Source organism: Spermophilus citellus, assembly GCF_964194105.1.
Source record: "Spermophilus citellus genome assembly, chromosome: 4".
Taxonomy (NCBI): domain Eukaryota; kingdom Metazoa; phylum Chordata; class Mammalia; order Rodentia; family Sciuridae; genus Spermophilus; species Spermophilus citellus.
This window is the reverse complement of record NC_138185.1, coordinates 180,850,940-180,875,054: the sequence shown is the minus strand read 5'-3', so window position 1 is coordinate 180,875,054 and position 24,115 is coordinate 180,850,940. Positions and strand designations below refer to the sequence as shown.

At 31.5% G+C, this 24,115-nt stretch overlaps 1 protein-coding gene across 10 annotated transcripts in view; it reads right to left on the bottom strand.

Moving 5' to 3' along the window:
- Window positions 1-24,115, bottom strand: part of RALGAPA1 (Ral GTPase activating protein catalytic subunit alpha 1) — a 224,815-nt gene that overhangs the window by 126,984 nt on the left and 73,716 nt on the right. For 4 of the 10 annotated variants that reach the window (XR_014021551.1, XM_081290574.1, XM_081290575.1 and 1 more), the window contains 4 exons: window positions 22,676-22,913; window positions 20,892-21,053; window positions 12,752-12,892; window positions 1,183-2,715 (listed from right to left, as the gene is read on the bottom strand). Coding sequence is in view for 9 of the 10 variants with exons in the window: in XM_081290574.1 (XP_081146700.1) it covers window positions 1,183-2,715; window positions 12,752-12,892; window positions 20,892-21,053; window positions 22,676-22,913 (2,074 nt within the window). In the remaining variant the exon portion in view is untranslated. The remainder of the gene's footprint in view (window positions 1-1,182; window positions 2,716-12,751; window positions 12,893-20,891; window positions 21,054-22,675; window positions 22,914-24,115) is intronic. The other 6 variants (XM_081290579.1, XM_081290576.1, XM_081290578.1 and 3 more) reach the window with 3 other exon arrangements.

The window sequence follows — 24,115 nt, the reverse complement described above, 5'->3', positions numbered from 1 at the left end:
AGAAAATTTTAACTTTGGAAACTAACTTACTGAAAGTAAGATGTTGTCTATGTCACTGCTATTGCTATTTGAAATTAATCTCTCTGAAAATGAAAAGCAAATCAGCACTGTTTATATTCCTACGAAACTACAAAGCATTTCAGAATAAGAAAATGTACTGGTCAGAATTCATTGTGAAATACCATTGTCTTTATATTACTGGCCAGGCTTTGCTAAGCTGTCAAATACTGCCCTCAGGTGGCATTAATGGCTCAATGCAAGATGCATTATACAGCGTTGTTAATCATGCTAACAAAACCATGTTAAAAACAAATAAAATCAAAACCTACCTTACTGCTGAAAGTTAATTTTCTATATCTTTTAAGTTATTTTAACTTTGAATAAAGATAAAACAGTTATCATAATCTTGCTTTCTTTCTGTAATCTGTCCACAGAGGTTCCATAATTAAATTAGGATTAACTTCATGAAACCTTTATGCACATTTAAAATGTCAGAAAAAAGAAAGTAATGATAAGTGTTTCAATTACATGACGTGCATTCTATACAAATGAATGCAACACTAAAAGCTTACAGCATGTTTGGAAGTGACTTAAAAATTATTAAATTCATTTTGAAAATTAACAAATAATTTCTTCGTCAATGACCCGTTAACTATATGTAGGTGTTGATTGTAGGCCTTAATACTTATTATGTTATTAGATGTCAAAGTAATTTTCACCAAGAAAAAATATAAAACCACATAATTCAACAGTAAAAACAAATGAACCCAATTAGATACAGCTAGTGCCCTGTTAAAAATAAACATAGTGGGGCAAGAGAGAAAGTATAATGACTCCTTAGTAAACTTGAATTTCAAGACTCATGTGATACATACTAAGGAAAATATCTGATTTAGGTAGCCTTTGAAAGGTCATTAAATTTTTCCTGTATCTTCCTCTTTTCTAACTTGTTGTTCAGCAGCAAAGAGGTTTAACTAAATGCCTTATAAGGGAAATTAGTAATTTAAATAAACATTTTATGCTGGGAAAAATACAGCTGGGGAAAGGCGCATGCATAACCAAACAGAGAGAAAGCAGTGACCATCCCAAAGCTCTTTGATTGCTTATAGCTTGCTTCAGTTGCATTAAGCCAAACTGGTGCTGTCTTTCTCCTTTTGCGCTCTGCACACTGTTAGTGCTCACCTGCAGCTTTCCTTCCAAAATAGCCCATTACATGACTGTACAGATCCCTCAGTGGAGCCTCTGGTGGCATTCTGTTCTGCCTCTGTGGGGAAACATTTGCCTTCGGCTTCGAAAGAGCATGTACAACAGTTTTATAAACGCCACCCAGGGAGCCCTGCTGTAGACCTGCCTCATGACTTGATGACCTAAGAGTACTACGACTACCTAACTGATTACTTCCAATTTCTTCTTTTTGTAATACGGTAGTGGGAATCTCTGTAGATTCCTTCACTGTTTTGCTACTAACAGATGCTGCACTAATTGTATCTAAAGGCCTGTACACACCAGGTTTTACAAGCTCTGTACCACTAGTTGAGCTGGTATGGAGATTGCTGGTGCTGCTATTGTTACTACTACTAAAGCCACCAAGCTTCCGTAGTCTCATCTTCCATGGAGCCTCTTTGTTTTCCAGAGGATTATAAAACTGAACAGACTCAGTAGATGGTCTAAAAGTAACATGAACACTATTTCGTTTCTTAGTAGCAATTTTCATGATTTTGGCCCTATGGGTTACTGTTTCAGACAAGCTCCTTTTAGTTGGAGAAAGTTTGCTAGTGTTTGAACTATGAGGCACTCTGCGGTTAACAGATGGTTTTAGTGTAGTCTTCTTGACATGCATTACATGTGGGACAGTAATTTTTTCATTAATTTGCATACCCTTAAGCTTTTCAGCTAGTGTTACGTCTACACAGACATCTAATTCTGTGGCTGATTGTCTATACAGATATTTCCTTTTTTCTTTATCACAAGGGCTATCTAAACTAGGCTCCGATGACTTTTTATCAATGTTTGGTTGCTCAGATTTTTCAGAAGTTTGTGGTCTCATGAAAGTATCTGACTGATTAGGTGCAATATTACTCATGAAGACAGATGAGTTTGGTTCTTTTTCAAACTGCATATTTTCAGGAGTCCCAACAAAAGACATGACATTTTCTGATTTAATTTCCTGATCTGTGTATTCTAATTTATCTAAGGATGATCTTTCATCCCTAGTTACTGCAATAATCACTTCTGGAGAAGCTGTATCTTTACCTATCTCATTTTTACCCTGACTTTCTTTAAAATATTCTTTCAGGGAAGAAAGAAGATCGTCATCTCCTTCAAGGTCAATGTACTGGATTTGTTCGAAAGCTGAATCTGCAAGTTCTACTGGACCTATTAAATGACAAAGATGGTCATATATGCTATCACCAACTTCCAGAGAAGACTCTCTACTATGAGTATCAGTGATGTAGCTTTCAGTGGATCTAGTTATTGAAGAAGCCTCTGTGGAACTCTGCAAGCTTGGTGCATGACGGGATGAACTGTCAATGACAGGAACTGCACCTTTGGCTCGTTCAACAGTGAATGGTTCCAAGATGTCAGAAGTGCTGCTACTTCGAGGCAATGGCTGTTCCTCATTCAAGGCACCAAAAACTTCATTTCCAGTGTCTTCACTTTGTGAAAAATGCCTGACTCTAGTTGAGCGGGGAAGTATTTGAGCATCATCAATATCTGTAAAAGAGAGAATTTATATAGAGTAGGAACTATATGAATATTAAAAATAAGCAACCATTTTAACCACAGACTAAGTATATGCTTTAAAATAAAAAAAAAAATCTTGAGATATTTTGTAAGTTCAATGAAAGAAAATCAATTAAAAATACAAATCTGTTTTAAAAAAAAAATGATAGGCACAAGCCACTATAGTATGTAGTGTCAATGAATTAGAAATCTACCAAAAAACATTTTAAAATGTTAACATGCATAGAAACAGACAGTGAGGTAATGAGACATTTGGAAGTGCAGTTAAAGATAGAGCTGTGCCAATAAATCAAGCAATTCAAATTTAATTTGAATTATTTAATTTTTCCTACTTAAAATTCCAAATGGGGAAAATAAGAAAATCAGATTTTATCACATAAAGATGATTTAAATGTCCTATTGCAGATCCCTGTAAATTCCTGTGTGTCATCTTTTCTTCAAATCTTGCCTGACTGATGACATATTATAAGTAGAAATCTCCACCCTCTTCCTAAAAGTTCTCTTTTTCAGAAACTGACTGCTCTTCTGAGATATTCTGCTTTGTTTTATTACAGTATTAACATCTTTTCACTTCTATCAAATAAAGTCAATACATACAAAAAAAAAACTTATTCAATTTTTTTGTTCTTGACAAACCTGCTAAGACGAAATCTTAGCTTATTATTGGCCCTTTCCATTAAACAACCACCAAACTCTAAAAACTATCTATAATAGATTCTTACATCTCTTTATAAGAGTCACAGATTCTGGAGTCAAAATGGACATTTAGCGATTACCCAATTTATTAACTCTCTTACAGATGAGGAAGTTGAGGTCCAGAAAGATTAAGTTACTTTTTAAAATTCATAATCATAAACTTTGAGAAGTAGGATTAGTGTTCTATGTCACTGCATTATTTTTCACTGCCTTAAGCACGAAGTATATAGTGAATCCTCAAAATATTTATGAAATTGGAAATAACAAGATGAAGTAGTATTTAACTGTTCAGATACATACACATATTCAAAGAGAAATTTTATAAGTTAAATATCATGTTTATGAAGCCATGAAGGACTTTAAGTTGCCTAGGAATGGGTAACTTAAACTGTTTTCAGAAGCCAGCAAAATATAATCAATGAAGGACAAAGGGTTTAAAAAGTTAGTTGTTGCTACTATTAGGGTTATAATGCAAAGATTAAAAGTAGCAGAACTATAACTGAATAATCATAAGAAATATTTGTACCCAAAGTATGGGGCTGGGGTTGTGGCTCAGTGGTAGAGCCCTTGCCTAGCATGTGTGAGGCACTGGGTTCAATTCTCAGCACCACTTATAAATAAATAGACAAAATAAAGATCTGTCAACAACTAAAAAAAAAAAAAGAAAAAGAAATATTTGTACCCAAAGTAAAGCAGAGACTTGTCCAAGATCTCAAAGTAATTTCTTGATGGTGCTAGGTCTTGAACATAGGTTTATTTACACTAGACTCTGAGACCAGTTTCCTCATTTATAAACTGAAAATTGCCATGCAAACTATTTTCAGGAGCAATGTTATCGACGAAAGGAGACAGTCTTTTTGCTATTTTAATATAAATATTTAAATAAATACATTATATATATGATTTATTAATATATTGTTTTGCTACTTAATGTTATTTCATTAATATTACCCTTTTGTATGAGGCTCTAAAATATCCACTTTGGTTAAATTCAGATCCATAGAAGTTTGTATTATATCAAGATTCCTGATGGGCGCAGTGGCGCACATCTATAATCCCTGGTACAAAAAAAAAATTCCTGAAGATATATGTGTATGTTCCCAACACAGGTCAAATATATAATATCTCCTGAAGTTGAAACAATTGTATGTTTTCTCATTAAGCTGAGAGGAATACTCACTGGCTTGCCTTTCTTATGCATTTCATTAAATAGAAGTTTTTCTAAATGAAAAGCAGAACAATTCCTTACCAACTTCACATTCATGCATTTATGCTCATTAAATGTTTGTTACTGCAGCAGATAACTAATAAATGTTTATGTATCTTGGCAAATTTAATTAGGGATTTGTTATACTTCTCTTCCACCAGGAGGACAGATAGTATACTCAACATGCACTCCATGTTTCTTTCCATACAAAATCCTACAGAACTCAGCAAAGAATAAATACTACATAATTTTCTAATAAAGTTCTTTAAAATTTTACAGTTGGGATGTTATGGAAGTTCAAACTTAAGAATTCAAAGCATTAAATATAACATTACAGTCAGGTATGGTCAGATTCTTGGGATACTAAAGTCAGAGGATTGCAAGGTCAAGCCCAGCCTTGGAAACTTAGTGAGACTGTATTTCAAAATGTAAAATAAAAAGGGCTAGGGATACAAATCAGTGTTAGAATACCCCTGGGTTCAATCCTAATACTGGGAAAAAAAAAAACCCAACAAATCCCGAAACAACACAACCCTAATGTTAATGGATGAGCAGCAAACACATGAACTTCAGGGAAAAAGTAGAATAGTAGTTTTGATCTTTATTCCCCTGTATTGATATTTCACAATTTTTTCATTCTAAAGAAGCCAGGAAAGTTCAGTATTAAGTTCTCTTTGTAGGAATTTCTTCCCATAGTCCTCACCTGCATATTAGAACACTTAATCATTATTTTAGCCCATGTTTTCTTTCCAAAAAGTTGTCACCAAATATGGTCTAAAACTTTTGTGAAGAGTTTTTTTAAAAAATCTTACTGGATATTTTTCTACCAATAATGTAGAGGTGAAGAATTTAAATATAACTATTTTTAACTCAAGCTTTAAATATAGTTACTACATAGGAACAATATTAATTGTGTAAAATCAAAGAAAAAATAATTGCAACAGAAAACCAAGGTCAGCACTTGAATCAAGTATAATTGATTTTTTAAAATAATTTTATTTATTTTTTTAATGTGGTGCTGAGGATGGAATCCAGTGCCTCACATGTGCTAAGCAAGCGCTCTACCACTGAGCCACAACCCCAGCCCAAGTATAATTGATTTCAATTCCTTAAATTTGGTTGGGAAAATATGCCTAAACATCATCATTCTCTCTCTCTCTCTCTCTCTCTCTCTCTCTCTCTCTCTCTCACACACACACACACACACACACACACACACACTCACACACAATTATATATTTATAAAAAAAGATATATATTATATTGCTCCATGTGCCAATTAAACTCAGTTAATTTTAAAAATGATGTGGTAAGGAAAGTGTTATTAGCCCTGTTTTAAAGATCAAGAAACTGTTTAAGTGATCTGTCCAGGGTTACAGCTATAAAGTGAAGAGCTATGATTTTAAATAAGGCAGAAATTAGTTCATATTCTCTCTTAAATGATGTTACACGTTTTATAGTCATGAAATAATTCATTAATTTTTAAAAAAGAAGTTGGTGAAATTAATTAAGAAACTACATTGAAGCATAGTGATTTACTTCTATAAAGACAAAAATCTTAGCAATCAAAAGCTAGACAAATATTTGTCAATTGTAGAGGAAAAAACTGAAAAACTTTGTATTAGATTGTTAAAAACAATAATGGTATCAGAGTTGAATAAAAATATCCTTCAAACAATTTAATTATGCTGCTAATATTTTAATTTGGAAAACAGGTTTTTAAATTATTTTAACCTAAAATATTTGAAATCATTTAATGGATAAAACAAATAAAATATTTTTAACAAGAAAAAACTTTAAAACATCGAGTAAATGCCTCTTGCAGAGCCTAAAATTTACAGAAATGTCATATATTATCTTTTGGGTTTTCTTTTAGGTTAGTTTTACAAGTATAAACTCTAATTTTATTTTATATTTTTATTGGAGCATTGTATTTATACATAATAATAAGACTCATTATGCCATCATCATATATGCATATAACCTAATTTGATCAATCTCATTCTCCCGTACCTTCTCTTTCTTTTCCCTCCTCCCTCCCCCATATCCACTTGCTATACTCTGTTGATCTCCCTTCTTTCATTGTTTTTGTTACTTTTAATTTAGTGCTCTATAACAACACACACACACACACACACACACACACAGAGACACGGGATTCACTGTGGAAATTCATACATAGTCACCACAGTTTGATAAACTTCATTCCCTGATACTTCATCATACCCACCCCTCCCTAGGTTTTCTTGATAATGCATAGTATTAAAGTATTGGTAATTATGTTTGTATTATAAATTTTTTTCTAAATTTTCTGTTTCAAAGAAAAGTTTCCTTTGCTAGTTTGAAAATAAGATAGTAACCAAGGGAAAAAAAACCACTTCTTTCCACCAGAATTTAAGTTTCTTAAGGATTTCTATCTTGTTCATTAGAATATCTCCATTGCTTGAATGAGTACTGGGCACATGGCCTAGATAAACACTGGTAGAAAGGAAGAACATTTTTTTATATAAAAAATTAGTAGCTAATTGGCAAAAACCAAGAGTTCTTCAAGGGGGGGGGGACCTCAAGTTAAGTTTAATAGTATCTGAAATTATTTGTAGAACCAAGTACCCCAATCCCTTTTACCAAAGTTAATTTCTTTTCTTGACCAAGCACAATATTCACTGTAATTCTTTTATGGCTCCTAAATTCATAAAATCATTCACACTAGTTTAAATAGAAATTGATGCTATCTGGAAACACATTTTTTTTTCTGCTAATTACCAGGCAAAGTTATTTTATTTTATTTATTTATTTATTTATTTTTGCCTATTTGGGCAACAAAGGCAATGTATCTTCAAGGTAATTAACAACCAAAAAGCATCTATGCTAGTAAAAACTTTATATCTTTTCAAGACTAGATATTTAATATAATGTAGGTAATTCAAAGCAGTAATCACATCACTGAAATCATATGAAAAGACTTTAATGAATTCAACTCAAATAATTTTAATTTTAAACAACTAAGATTTGTCCCACTAAACTATCCTTGGTTTCTACTCTAATCCTTCTAATATTGTTTGTATGACTTTTAAATTCTGGACATAGAAAAATAACTAATATATTTTTTAAGGTTAAAAATATAGTTTTATTTGTTTATGAGAATGTTACATAACCACCATTTTAAGTCAACCTAAACATTTCTTTTAAAAATAAATTATTTCAGAAAAAAATGTAACTTGGAATTATGCTATACCAACAAATTAGAGAGAGAAAAGATGTATAGATTAATATCCTATTGCATATTTTTGATAGGAAAAAAATTCATTAACTGTACAAAGAAGGGGCTACTTGTCTAATTAGAAATAGACAATTCTCCTCCTGATTAGGTAGAATAGAAAAACGAGTGTGAGAAAGACCATCTTTTTTATAATAAGGAAACAGAAGAACAAAGATTAAAATATTTTGCTGTACAGATTGAAATTAGCATCCTATAGGCTCTGTACTAGATAGGCTGGAGTCTAATCACAACAAAAATGGCACAAGAATCATCAGTTCTTGAGAACTAGATGAAAGAAAATAGATCTACAGACTTAATTCCAGCATGATTTGATATTAAATAAGGAACAGTTATAGAAGTATACACAAAATAAACTTCCCACCACACTTCAGTTCTTCATATTTTTTTCCATTAAGGCATTATTTTGGGCAGTAAAAGCAAATTTGCTTAAGAATGATGATTGAGATCATCAATTAATCTAATGTAGTAATTTTCAATAGTCAATAGGAGAGGCCAGGGAGAGTATGCTTGCTCAGGCATCAGAGTTAGTACTGAGTTGTAAAAAGAGGTGTTAGGTATTTGTGCAACTCCCAGTTCCACACTCTGAGCTGTTGCCCACATACAATATATATGAAAATCTGTGACAAGCATGTGGGAAAATACTTTTTTTTGGGGGGGGGGACCAGGGATTGAGCTCCACGTACTTGACTACTGAGTCACAATCTCTATCCCTATTTTGTATTTTATTTAGACACATGGTCTCACTGAGTTGCTTAGTACCTTGCTTATTGCTGAGGCTTGGCTTTGAACTCAAGATCCTCCTGCCTCAGCCTCCCAAGCCACTGGGATTACAGGGGTGCACCACAGCACCCAGCTGTTTTTTTTTTTTTTCAAATGTTACAGATGAGTCATGTTAAGAAATCATATCACATTGGCATAGTGACAATTTCCTTGAACTGGTCCCAGAGCTTAAGTATATTCAGTTATTCAACAGAATCAGTCGACAGATATATACAAAATTATACCATACAGTATCACAAAACAATCTAGACAGAATGGACAATAAGAAGATATAATGGAGAAAAAATAAGGGCTAGTGAAAAATAGGATACTTTGAAAATTGATGGCCCATTCTCAAAGAAACATGTTAAAAACAAAACAGAAAAGCCAGGGTTGGAAGAGGACTCAAAAGAATTTCCTTGTACTCTCCCCACCCCCACAATTATTCCAGGGTACTTTGTTATGTACTTTTCTGATAAATTCTATTTCTAACCAAAAGCTAGAAACATTATTAGTAGTTTCAGTGCTATTTCTCTTTTTTGTTTGGCGAAGGAGCTACAGAAACCTAAATTCCTGATCTGAGAGATAGACCCAGAAAACATTTTATTATTTATTCATTTAAGCCTGCACTTTCTTCACCTGTTTACTTTCCTTCTTAGTTCTGACTTTTGAATGTATATCAATGGCTTATAAATCAAACTAAGGTAAAATTTACTTAAACCTCGGAAGAAACAACCAACCAACTGAACTGGTTGAGGATCCAAGGCTTTGGTAATTTTTTTTAAAAATATAGTACTAGCTAATCCCTAAAGAAACAAACTCCAGGCCTTCAATTTGCCTTAGAGAACCACAGGGGCAATAACCAATTCAATAACTCAGATTTCTTCAATATACACTGGAATAAGAACAATCCCATCCAATTTCTATAATGCTTTTTGTTTGTTTGTTTTCCGTATTAGAAGGTTAGTTCAATGTTTTCCAATTTTTTCCTCTTTGAATCCTGAATCTATAGGCTGTCAATATGTATATATCTGGAAAAAATTAAGAAATATTGGACTACATGTTTTTTTAACAGGACTTCTGGGAGTCTTCAATATGTTAATGGGCATTATGTGCATTTAATCTCTTCTTCTCTGTATCTATACATCTCCTAAAAAGTATTCTAAATTTCTGCAGCAGGTTGAAAGATTCTAGCTTTGCTCATCAGTCAGCTTTCAGGGAAAATAATTTTCTTCTTCTGCATCATAAAATGTTATATGTGGTTTCTTTTAGAGAGTTCTAAGAGGAAAATGATTTCTAATTCAAACTAACTCACTCTAATTATACTTTTACATGTACAAATGTATAAAACAAACAGCAAAAGCATTTTAAGTTATCAATAGTAAGCATTGGTTTAGGAGCTTATGTATATTTTCTCATATACCTTCACATATAACCAACATTTTAAAAAATGAACATTTATTATTTTGATGATCAGATATAAGGTTTGTTCTGTTTAATTGACTGGTGTCTCCACATCATTTAAATCTTAATTTTATCATAGAAGACATTTTACTGAAATGGGGAAAATTAATAAAACCAATAAAAGTGCCACTCAGAAAACTCCTTTTAAACACTCTTCGTAAATATTTAAATCATAAATTTTTTTAAAAAGGCAATCTTTCTCAATTGTGCATTTACAGCAAAGCAAGAATTATGAAATAGGAACTTCTCATGCACTAGCTAAGGTAGTACTTTAAAGTATTTTAAAAGGAGTGACCTCATTTTTGTTTTAGATTTTTAAAAATCTTTACATTTCAGAAAAGATATTTTGTAAAGCCATTAAAATTCTGAAGAAAAAAAATCTTTCTGACAGTTTTTTTTTTTGAGTGAGAGAGGAGAGAGAGAGAGAGAGAGAGAGAGAGAGAGAGAGAGAGAGAGAGAGAGAGAGAGAGAATTTTTAATATTTATTTTTTAGTTCTCGGCGGACACAACATCTTTGTTGGTATGTGGTGCTGATGATCGAACCCGGGCCGCACGCATGCCAGGCGAGCGCGCTACCGCTTGAGCCACATCCCCAGCCCTTTCTGACAGTTTTTAACAACTGGAAAACATACAATCCAACCAAACTTAAGAGTCAGTGACTAAAACCCATTTTATTTTTTTCTAAACAAGTGAAAAATGGTTTGCATTGAATGTTTTCAAAAGCTTGAAGCAAAAAACTCTAAGCAAAGTTTACAATAAACTGGGAGTTTCTTTTAATTGTATCTGCTTTAGTTGTTAAGACAGAAACACTGTTTTGTTTACCAACTTAAGTAACTAAGTTACAATTTTAATCTAAGCAACCAAAATCTATACTACTCAGGAAGATACTGAAGAAACAAAATATGAGAGCCCAAAATATTCATGTTGCCTATTTCTTCTAGTGTAAAATTCATTCATTCTTAAATACTTATTGAGCATCCAGGTTTGTCTGAGGCCAAACTTTCACTTATTTTTGTCATCAACTAAACTGCAAAACTGACTTCTAATTTCAATATAAACTGTTTCTAATTAATTGCATTATGGCTTCACAATGAAGTAAATGTTTCCCAGTCAATGTATCCTGAATTTTAAAACAAACATATCATATCTAGTAACTGTTTAATTTTCTCAGTTTGGAAACTCAAGTACTATGTTTTTTTTCATTTATAATATTTCCAAAGAATACCAATTGTAATCCTAGGTAGATGTTTTTAAACCTACTAATTGATAATTCTTAATTATGTTAGCCCCATTGACTTGGAAGATATTTCTGATCTTATTTGGATTAGGAATGGGGATCTTCAACTGAAATATCATTATTAATACAAATGAATCTTCCTTCATAGTTCTTTCAGTCTGTTAGGAACTGAAGAGTAATAAGATGGACTTTAAAATAAATAATTAACAACAGCAAAAACACCAGCAACTTCACTAAAAGTGGCAACGTTAAGAAAATACTCTAAAAAAGGGATAGGAAATTACCTAACAACGTAAGTTTCTTTAACTAGCACAATGCACAGTAACTGAACCCAAGACAAGTGTGTTTCTATCCAAAAGACACTGTATGGTTGTATTTATACATTTTCTTTCCAAAAGACAAACTAATCTATGGTGAGAGAAATTAAAAAGTGGTTGTAAGTGCAGCGGGAGAGAGTTGGTGGTTATGAACTCAGTATCAATAGTTCAAAGAAAATTTTGGTACCATATTTGGGTACTTCTCTAAGGCAATTTTCATTCTTCTTAATGAAGCTGAATTCTAAAAATGAAACATTCCTATTTTCAAACTCTTCTCCAACTGCTAGAGAACTTTTAGGGTAAACATTCTATATTTTGTTTGAGGTTATGATGTATATGGGTGTGCATAATTCCCTAACCCCATTGAAGTGAATCCAAAAAACACGTATTTGGTGTTAATTAAATCTTAATAAAAGAGTAGGACATCCCAGTACTAGAGATGAAGCACCTAAATCAGAATGGAAATGCTGAGTAGGTTTTGAAGCTCCTTGTAAATTGAGTCTTGCATCTCACTCAAATGAATTCTACATACTATTATATCTAATATAAATACAATTTATTCCAAAACAACTTTTAGATTATGTATTTCCCCTATGACTACATGCCTTTACTTAGTTCCATTACTGTAGATAATCGAAAAAATTATTCAAAATTTACCATATTGTTAGTCAAACAATGGGAAATTAAAAGCCAAGACTCTGATTATCTTAAGTCACCTCTTATGAGATATCTATGATACAAATATGCATTACTACTTCTTTAAACCACCTTAAGAAAAAACCCAAACATAAATCAAAATATTAGCCTTTTACAACCCAAAATATTGGACATTGGCACAGCACTAAACTTAGCACTTCCAGAATGAACTGCAAGGATAGCATTAGAGTTCAAATAACTCAAAATGTTGATTTCTCAATCATTTTCCAGTTTCCCATACCTCCCCCAAAGAAATTAACTTTGAAGAGTTTATTTGATTAAGCAAAATTTCAAAGCAGAGGATTAAAAAGTGAAAAAGGTGGTGCAGAAATTAGCAGAGGTGGCACTACCTGAAAGCTCATCAGAAAGGGGAGTGAGAACAATATCAGGCAAGAAGGGTTTGGAAGTATGGATCAGAACAGGAGCACTTTTAGCACTGCGTATATAGGCCGATGGCAGAGCACATTCACCAATGGATCGGCTTCTCATGGCTTTAAAAAAGGAAAAGAAAGAAGTGGGGAAGGAAAAAAGAAGAGTGACTATAATGAAAGGCTTGTGTCACAGAAAAAGCAGCAACAGAGAAAACTAAAAGACACAAAGGAAGGAAATTTTAAATTAAAACATTTCAGCACGGCAAATACTGGCAAGCTGTAAGAAAAGAAATCAGAGAACACACATATTTTGAATGTAAATTTTTTGGTGTAAAGCAGGAAAATGCTCTTTATTATTAGCAAATACAATGGAATAGCATTAAAAACAACAGACACTTTAGCACAATGTTCTCAAAACCAAGAATTGAGAAATTTGTTGAATAGAAACATTGAAAGGAACTCAGTATCATTAAAGAAAATTTTGATACCATATTTGGGCATTTCACTGGGCAATTCTCATTCTTCTTAATGAAGTTAAATTCTAAGAACTAACCATTCCTATTTTCAAACTCTCCCCCCCAAAAGTCTCCAAGTCTCTCATGTCTTTTTTATAAAATTATGTGTGAATCATAGTCAAGAGGACATACTGCGCATGGTTAGTATTTTTTCCTGGTAGAAGAATGCTTAATCAAATCAGTATCTCTTATTTATAGTGAAATATAATAGTGTAATTAAAATTTTATGTAGAAACATTAACAGAATTTGTAATCAGCATTAAGAATCATGTTCTTGAGAAGGGCAATTTAGTTCTCACTCAAATCAAAAACACAAAAATTTTAAATACTGCTTTTAAAAATAAACTTTAAACTTTATGACATTTTAAAAATTACATTTATGGCTGCATTTGAAAATTTCTTTAAAAGTCCTGTGTTCACATGACAAATTAGAATAAAAAATAAATTTAAAAAAGTCTTGTGTTCACAAAATTAAAGACAAATTTTACTTGACTTAGAAATAAACTAGTAATTTAAACTTCTCAGAGATTTTAACTTTTCGTTTAGAAACTACTGATTAAACAAAGTTATATGTATTGTTATGTATGAATAGAGGGCTTAAACAACATTGCATTACATTCAGTTTAATAGTGAAATAGACAGGTGGGGTGGAGGGAACAGTTTGTTAACAACAATTAAATATCATAGGCTTTCCTGATTATCGGAAACATTTGGTTCTCTGATGCCTAAATTCCTTAACCCATCACATAAGTCCTTTTTGACTTGGTTAAAATCAACCATTTACTGAAACTTCCACTATTCTTCCATGCTGCTGCAACAGAGAACTTTATACTCTTCCCTGAAAGTTTCATGCTCGTTCACAACAATAACAGCATTATATCTTACTAATGTCCTTGGTCTCCTTTTTCTATCTTAAAAACTCATACTTGAAATGTCTTCCCATTTTTTTTATTCTCCTGTACAATTATTTAACTATTGATAATATAGTAATAGATAAAAACAAATTAAGAATTCCTGCTTTTTAGTAGACTGCATACTTTTATGCTAGTTTCCTTAACTTTTCAAAATCAAGAACTATACCCTCTTTAAATTCCTAGTACTTGGCATATATGAGCTCAATAAATTTTTAATGAATAGTGATAAATGGGTAGGAGTTCAAAAACAAAACCTTCAGATTATGAAAACAGAGAAAACAAAACCATTAATTAAAACTAAAAGTATTATTTAGTTTATAACTAGAAAAAATAATCAAAAATTTTCAAAATGCTATGAATGTTGGCAAAATAAAGGACTTCAGAGCTGCTTTCAGGTTCATTCATGTGCAGGAAGACGCAAAAGGTTTGAATAATTTAGATAATGGCAACAATCTGACTTCAGTGTATGACTTGCTGTATAATGGTTTAAAGATAAGTGTAGTTTAAGATTTAACTCATACATAAAACTTCAGAATCTGGCCTTTTTTGAGTTTTCCTGCTAGATTCTTTTTATTCTTATGAAAATGGCCAACAATTTTATAATCATATTTGGAATAACAAAAAGTTATGTTGATTTTAACATAATCATTCATTAAAACTTGTTAGAGCAAAGACCAAAATACACAGGTATAACCAAGCACTGGTTATATAGAAGGAAAAATACCATCCCCAGTATAAACAGATGTGAAATAAATATATTTGTTTAAAAAATAAATGAAATCAAGTTTTAGAGTCTTCAAAAATTTTTTAAAAATCATAGTCAAAAGGACATATTCCCATGGTTAGTATTTTTTCCTGGTAGAAGAATGCTTAATCAAATCAGTATCTCTTATTTATAGTGAAGTATAATAGTGTAATTAAAATTTTATGTAGAAATTTTATATAGAAACATTAACAGAATTTCTTTTCTTTTTAATTTTTTCCTTGGGGAAAAATAATTCCTTTTCTGTTCCTTCTTTCCTATCATCAATTTAAAGGAAGAGTTTGGAACTTTTTTGTATTAACAGTGGCATACATTTGTTATAATCTTGAATGAAATCTTCAAAAAATGAATCATGTTTTTCCTATATATTTTTCAAGTCTAAAGTTAGTGTTGTAATACTATCAAGAACACTTATTCTCTTACTAAATTCCTGAATTACATACCAATGACCAATATTTTAATTCTGCTCTTTAACTCCAAAGTATAGATTATTATATTCAGATAACATTTTATTTTAGTATACATTTACCAATTTCTTTGATCACTTATTCCTTCAATATTTGTATAATTTTTCTTTTTCTTTCCTGACATATTCTTTAGAAGTCCCTTTCATAAAAGTCAGATAGTAGCGAAATTTTTAAGTTTTTGTGTTTATTTTATTGCTATTCTTGAAACTTTTATTCAGTACGCAATTCTCTAAAGATAGTTATTTTCCCTTAGCACTTTAAGATATTGTTTTACCGTCTTATCTTCCATTGTCGGTACTAAAAACATTGCTTTTAGGGTTTGTAGATTCTCTATTTTTTTTTCTCTTTGCAGCTTTTAAACTCCTGTCTTTCCATTCTGCAGTGTCAGTGAAACATATTTAGGTATGGGTTTGTATCTATTCATTCTAGTTAGTTGAGTATGTGCTTCTGTTTCTAAAGATTCATATCTTTTATCAATTTGTTACCCTTGAAATATTGCCTCTCTTTCATTGTCTCCTTCCAGAATTCCAATTAGACATATTAGACCTTCTTATCCCATTCCACATATTTCCTAAGATTCATATTTTTCATATCCTTATCCTGGGTAATTCTTCAGGTCTTCCTTTCAAGTGATGATACTCTTTTTCCTTTAAGTAAATACATTTTTACTTCTATAAGCTCTATATGGTTCTCTTTTTAAAAAATCTTTATGAGTCTATCATTTTTCCTTTAAACATTTCAAACACAGTTATGTTACAATCTGAAAAATCACATTCCTATGACAAGGATCAATAACTGATAACTGTTAGGGATCTAAATCTGTTTTCATTTTGTTAACATACCAACAGTTTGTTTCCTTATTTACTGAGTTATCTTTTTTTTTTTTTTTTTTTGTAGTTGGACACAATATCTTTATTTTTATGTGGTGCTGAGGATTGAACCCAGGGCCTTGCATGCGCCAGGCGAGCGAGTGCTCTAAAACTGAGCCACAACTCCAGCCCCAAGTTATTGTGAGTTCCTACCTTGTGGAATTTCTGGAGGCCTAATTCAGACTGCATTCCTCTAAAGGTAATTTACATTTGCTTGTACCAATTGCCAGCAAGCATTACTTGCAGAAAATAACTTTTGCCTTTGTCAAGATACCCAGTTTAATGTGAAAACCTTCAATTCCATTCTCCAATCTTGAAGCTTGCCAAGGTCTTAGTTTGGATACCCAAAGTGTATATCAAAGTGTATTTAAATATCAGCAGTTTGCTCCAAGGTCAGCCTACTTTTCCAGTATGCTAATTGCTCATTACTCTATTTTAAGCAAATAGCTTTACTTTTTCAGTTTGGCCTGGAAAGTAGGGTCATGATGGAGTGTCTTAAGAGATTTCACTGTCGTTTTATGGATCCAACAGTATAACAAAAAAGTAGCAAAAATATCTAATATCTCCAAAACACCAACAGTACAAATCATATGACTTAAAAAAATCTTTTTCTCAATATTTTATTAAGAAAATTTTCAAACACCTACAAAAGATTAAAAAGTTATAAAAATGCACACATATATACCCCCTAAATTCAAAAGCTATTAGCATTTTGCCAAATTTGCTTTATTTTTGCTGTATATATGTGTTTTTGAAGTATCTGAAAGTAAGTTTGCAGATACCATGACTCTTCATTGCCTATATACTTCAGGACTCATCTATGAGTAAGGTTATCTTCCTATATAGCTAACACCATTATTACACCTGGGGAAAAAAATTTTAATTCTATAACATCGATTAATAGTCAATCATATTCTAAATTACCTATAAAATTATTTATTTATTTTCTTTGAAACCAGATTCCATAAGTGTTCATGTATTACATTCAAGTATTGTCTTCTTAAAAATCTAAAACAAACACCACCCCCAACTTTTAAAAAGATAATGTCTTTTTGAAGAATCTACGACAGTCGTCTCACAAAATGTACTACATTCTAGTTTTATTTATTCCTTCGTGGAGTCATTTAACTTGTTCTATTTCCTATATGTACTATAATATAGGAGTCAGGAATACAAGATTAAGTGATTATTTCCATAACCTCCATTGTAAAGGTACAATTACCCTTTACAAATGTAAAGAATATGTGGGATGATCCATGACTACAAGTGAACATCCTATTCTCAAGCAAACTTGTACCTAATGGCTTTAGCATCAAAAATAATGATCCTTGCTTAACTCTGTAAGCATTTTAAACTGAGATTTTTTTTTAAAAAAATCCCTTCAGTTCTTCTATTTACACTAGCTTAAATTTTTTGATAAAGAGTTTTAACTTCACATCCCCCGCCCCTTATATGTAACACATAACACATTTTGGGGTATCATTATGGACTACTGCATTTTTATGCTTTGACCATATGGAAGCTCCCAAGTGACTTTTGAACTTAATCAAATATGCTCATTTTCATTCACATTAAAAACCAAAACCAAAACCAAAAACAATGGATAGGTGCATGCCTGTAGTCCCAGCTCAAGAGGCAAAGGCAGGAAGATCCCTTGAGCCCAGGAGTTCAAGACTAGCCTGGGCAACATAGTGGGATCCCATCTCAAAAATAAAACAAACATACAAAGCCAATAAAACATCAACAACAACAAAAACATTAAAAGCACAATCAGAATTTTTCAAAGCATACTACCATGGAGCAAAATATTGATAATATAATTAAGGTTAAGTGTGTAGAAGAAACAGGAATTCTTTTTTGTGAATGGAAATATAAATTACTATGGTCTCTTTGGGGGACAAATTAACTTCAAATCCTATAGATAAACCCGCATATGTGCATAAAGTAACCAGCATACATATTCTATACCATTTTAAATACACAAAATTATAAAATATATGTCCATCTTCAGGACATAGTTTAAATTATGGGACTTCCATGGAATGAAATAAGATATAGGAAGTTTAACACTTTTTGATACATAACATTTTAAAGATACATTATTATAATAGCTTGACTTCATATCCTAAGAATCTTTTCCTTTCATACACCACTTCAGCCACAGTGACTTTCTTACTCTTCCTCAAAAACCCAAGCATATTCCTGGCTTCCGGTTGTTTTACTTTTTCTACTGACTGCCTTGAATGAGCTTCTTATAGGTTCATTGCTAAGTTCATTCTTACACTTTTTTCAGGTCTCTGTTCTTATATGATAAAACAGGCCTTCCCTGTCCTCCCTACCTAAAGCAATCCTATTTCCCCAGCCCCATTATTCCCTAGTCCTTTGTTGTATTTAAATTGTTTTGGTTTTCCTTTTTTAATATTTTTAAATTTTCTCTTTAGTCCTTTGTACTGAGTTTTCTTCATGACTTACTACAACCTGATATGTTTATTGGTTTATCTGCTTATTACACATCTCCCCAACACTAAAATTTTCAGCTCCAATGAACTTTTGCTTTCTCACAACTTAAACCTAAGTGCTTAGAACAGTGCTTCCATATTGAATATTTAAAAATTTTGTTTTCATTCAAATGTGTAAAAAACCATGGTTCACAATAGTGTAGACACTATGCTTTATGCCTGTATATGCATAAAATAACTTTAGAAGGATGCTCAAGAAATTAGTAACAGTGGTTGTCTATACTGAGGTGAACTGGAATGGCAGAGCAGTGATGAAGCAGACTTACTGTATTGTTCACACTTTTTATCATAGATTGAATTTTTAACCATGTATGTTAAGAACATAAAAATTTAATTTAAAAATTTTAGGAGAATATATCTCCAAAGAATGTTCTAATTTAATGTTGTCCTTTGAAGGATTTTCCAACTTTATGCAAGTACCTTTCTTAACAAAAATTTTAATAATTTAACTTTTTGTTTTTAGAGGCTTATTCACTAAACAAAATTCATGGCAAGGTTGTCTGACTTAAGTATCAGAAAGTAATCACAGCCAGCTGATTTCAAGATGAGTATTTTATTACATACTATTTAATAGAAAGATAAATGCCAACTTATTAAAAATGATTATTTGTCACTGGACAGCTAATGGGACTTTATGCTTCCTTAAACTTTATAAACTAAGAATAAATTCTATAATCAGAAAGAAAAGTACTTTAAAATTATTTCAAGATTTAAATAAACATTTAAATGTAAAAATAATTCTTTCTTAATACACAGATATTTTCTGTATATGTGACATTGGAAGAAATACATTTCAAATGTAACCATATAACAATATAAAATGCTATGTACTATATTTGCCTTAAGAGTCCAATAAGTAACTATATACCAAAATTCTAAAGCATTAAATTAATTTTAATCCATGAATATCCTTTTTCTTTATATTGTTTCTTATTCTTCCTGCATATACAATTAATACAACTATATGTTTATTTTATAAGACAGTTCTGAAAATGCAATCCCTTTAAAGGATTTTAAATAAACAATAATTTTTAATTCTTAAAAAAATTTAATTTACTAATTCTTTTTATTTCTGCATCTTCTTTTAAGCTTTAATCTCAATAATTTAGAACTCACTGTTTTATATAAGACTTAACCTTATAATGATGGTTTTAAAACTAATAATGTTTATTACTGATTACCATTCAATACAGATACTTCCATGGAAAATTCTCCTTCTCTGGAATTCCAAGATTATAAATCCTGAAATAACTTCAAGTAATTTTGTTTCAGTCATGAAACAAGTGTTATCATTCCTACTCACAGATGAAGTACTGAAAGCCTATAAAGGTTTGATAAATTATCTAAAGTTATCTAGCTATTTAGTGATGAAAGAGAAAAAAAGGTTAGGACAAAAGTCTTTTCACTGAAATACTCTTTCTACTATATTCACACCAAGTTATAAACATCTGAGAGGAAAAGAATTAAGATGGTAGCTAGCTCTACAGCATGCCGAGTGATCCTATGCCTAGAAATTTTTCATATTAGTGCTCCTTCACTGGCATTTCACAGATTATAGAAATTTCTTCCTTATTTGTTAAAAGTAGCAGGGAAACTAGCAGTAGATTCCATCTTGGCCTCAGCTCTCTGCCAGTAGAGAGCATGAATTCCTTGTTGGATGTCTGTGAAGCCAATCTATATAATTATAGCACTGAAAATTAGCTATCCTAAATTTCCATGTTTGTGAGTACATTCATTTAACAGTAGTATATTAGTTAATACTCAAGTTCTGTAAACTGAATCAGAGTTCTACTATTTCAATGCTGTAAAATGACATTTTAAAATCAGGGATATCTACAGTAAAATGAACTACATAAAAACAATAATGAAAGATAAATCTTTATAACATAAGAGGGTAAAACAGCATGCTACTGGACTCTAAATACTATTAGGAAAAAAAAAGATTTTGCTATACAAGTTTTTCATTTCATAACAAAATCAACTGATAAAAAACTGTATGTTTATATACATTGTTCTTAAGGACTATAAATTAATTGTTCCATACAATTCTCATGACTTTGAAGAGTACATACCAACAGTTTTTTGCCGTACTATACTCCTCGCCTTTTCAGTTCCTGGGGAGCCAGTGGTTGTTGCACTTCTCTGTCTCATTGGGGCTTGACCAGGCTGATCACGACTCCATCCTCTAGAAAATGACTTGTCAACTGAAACTTTCTGAAATTCATGTCCAACTCCTAGAAATGTAGATTTTCAATCTCAAAATACTGTCACCTAATCAGTAATACCTTTAAACTTATGTGTGCTATGTTGCCTCATATTCTTAGGCTTACTTATAATAAAGTACAAAATAACAATATAAAATGCTATGTACTATAAGACCTTTTTGAGCTTCATTTTACATAAAAATTATATTATAAAATTTATGCAGAATTATAAAATTATATCATTAATAAACTATTATAATCTCTGAAACAGACTTGCTTTGTAATAGAAATAAAACATATAGATAAGAAAAAAGATAGTAAATGAGCTAACCCAAAACCATGCTATAGTGAAGGTTACTTAATTTCGACCTGCCAATAACAGCTATGTGCGAAACATATAGTTGAGAAAAAAGGAGTTTGAGCTTCTTCATACCCTGGAAAAGGGGTTAGTATGAAATGTGATTTAAGTGTTATCTCTAGTTAGTATTTTGCATTTTTAATAATTAGTTGCTAATAAACCAAGGATTATCAAAACATGTACTAATTATATAATCATTATTCTATGCCCCAATCTCTTTAAACATCTGACATGTTTCACACCTAGGGAACATTTGCTTTTAGTTCAAACAAAGAAAATACTTTCAAAGAATTTTCCAGGGCAGGGAATGCAGATCAGTGGTAGCTCAGTGACACAACATCATTTGCCTATCATGTGTGAGGCCCTGGGTTCAATCCCCAGTACCACAGACACCAAAACGAATTTCCACAATTCTTTACTACATACTTTTTTAAAAATATATTTATTATTTAATTGTAGTTGGACACAATATCTTTATTTTGTTTATTTTTATTTTTATGTGGTGCTGAGGATTGAACCCAGGGCCTATAATGTGCTAGACGAGCGCTCTACCGTTGAGCCACAACCCCAGCCGAAACTACATACTTTTAAAGTAAAGTAAAATCACTCCTTTAGTTCTAACTAATAATTTGCTTATTTTAAAAAAGGAATGGCATGGGCCAGGTTGTGGCTCACTGGTAGAGCGCTTGCCTACCATGGTTGAGGCACTGGGTTCAAACCCTGGCATCACATAAAATAAACAAATATACTAAAGGCATTGTGTGTCCATCTACAAGTAAAAAAATATTTAAAAAAAAAAAAAGGAATGGCATAGGCAGGAACAATGGCACAGGCCTATACTCTCAGCTTCTCAAGAGGCTGAGGGAGGAGGATCACAAATTCAAGGCCTCAGCAACTTAGTGAGACCTCTTATCAAAATAAAATAAAAGAGAATAGGTATGTTGCTGAGTGGTAAAGTGACTCAGGGTTCAATTCCCAATACAGAAAAAAAAAAAGGGGGGCATTCTATAAATTTCCATTTTGGTTAAATATCAAAAACAAAATAAAATATGTAAGATTAATGTTAGCTAACTATGTATTGAACATTGTCAAACTTTCTATTCATTTTAAGATTAAGAAAATTACAGGGTATTTACATGCTTTAATGTTGGAAAATTTAATCTCCTGGGTATATGAAGGCAGGAATAGTTAAGAAAGAACATGACTTTTACTGCACTCCTTCTCCCTGGCTTGGTTTCCCCCAAATCAATTATTTTAAACAAACTTATATGGAGCACCTCTGAACAACTCTTACCTTTCCCTTTGTGCTTTTTTTGCTTCTGTTCACTCAGCTTATCCAATGGTAAATCACTGAGATCCAAACTATATAAATTCCTAGCTAAAACTTTAGTTAGTGTCTCCATAGTTAGGGACCACTCAGTGGCCAATTCTTCCCAATAGGTCAACGATGACAACACTGATAGTAAGTCATCCCAAAGTTCACGTGAGATGTACACATTTAGATTTGCTTTAATCCAGGCAACTATAAGAGTCTACAAAGACAAATATTCAGAAATAACAATGAAATGTATATAGTGTGTGACTTCAAAATCAGATATTCAATTCTTTTAAAAATCACCTAAAAATAAGAATTTTAAAACACATAATATCCATGACCCTTTCTTCATAGTAGTGCTTGTGAAAGTAATTCATGCAATCATTAGTATTATAAACTTCATTTCAACAAATGCCAAATCCCAACATACCAGTAATTCAAACTGAAAAAGAACCTCACTAAAATCATAACTACCTTTCATGCTGCATTACACTAATAGCTAATTCTATAAATTTTAGTAAGAAATTCATATATAAATCTACACAGCAAATATAAAGTTGGAAAATGCACAAAGCTTAGAACAGGAGTAAATATCAAAATGTGCAAACAACAGAAGAAATTATGCCCTTTGGAGTAAATATCAAAATGTGCAAACAACAGAAGAAATTATGCCCTTTAATAAGCTAAAATTTTATCTTGTAGCTTCCACTTTTGGATTAATTACAACAGGAAAATTAAAAAGAAAAAGGGAGTTCAGTTAACAAATATTTCTGTTTTTAAAGGGTTATTTGCCACCAACAGAGAATTTTAGGTAAAAGATTAATATCTGAAATAATTTTTTAACAATTATACTTATGACCAAAAAATTAGATCTGAGACAGCTTTTGACATTAAATATGATTTTATCCTTATTTGCTTTTAAATCTGTCATCCTAAAAACATGTTTTTCTATTTTTCAAAGACTCTATTTTTGAAAACCACAGTGTGTAACTTCTGTGTAATCAAACTAACATTGAAATTTCAAATAAAGAAGAAGGACTATAAAAGTCTCTGGAACAGTGTAGGAATGGATCTTGATTACTAGTTTTTCATTACCATGAAACAACTTAAAATTTTAAAGTCTAACAAAGCAAACAATTAGACTATTACTCTTAAAGTCCTCTGACAGCTTTTTGCAACAATACATAAACATGCCATGTGAAATAAAATTAACATCATAACCCTTTGTGATAACACTTTTTTCACAGACATAATATCTCTTCCACTCATAATAGGTTTAAGTTTGTATGTACGGCAAATAAACTACTTAGATGAGCATCTTTTAATTTAGCTCTACAAAAGACCTTTAATATGAACTGATTTCTGATTTAAATTTTTTTTCCCAGGTAACAAAGCTCAGGGTTCAATAAATCCTTTAAA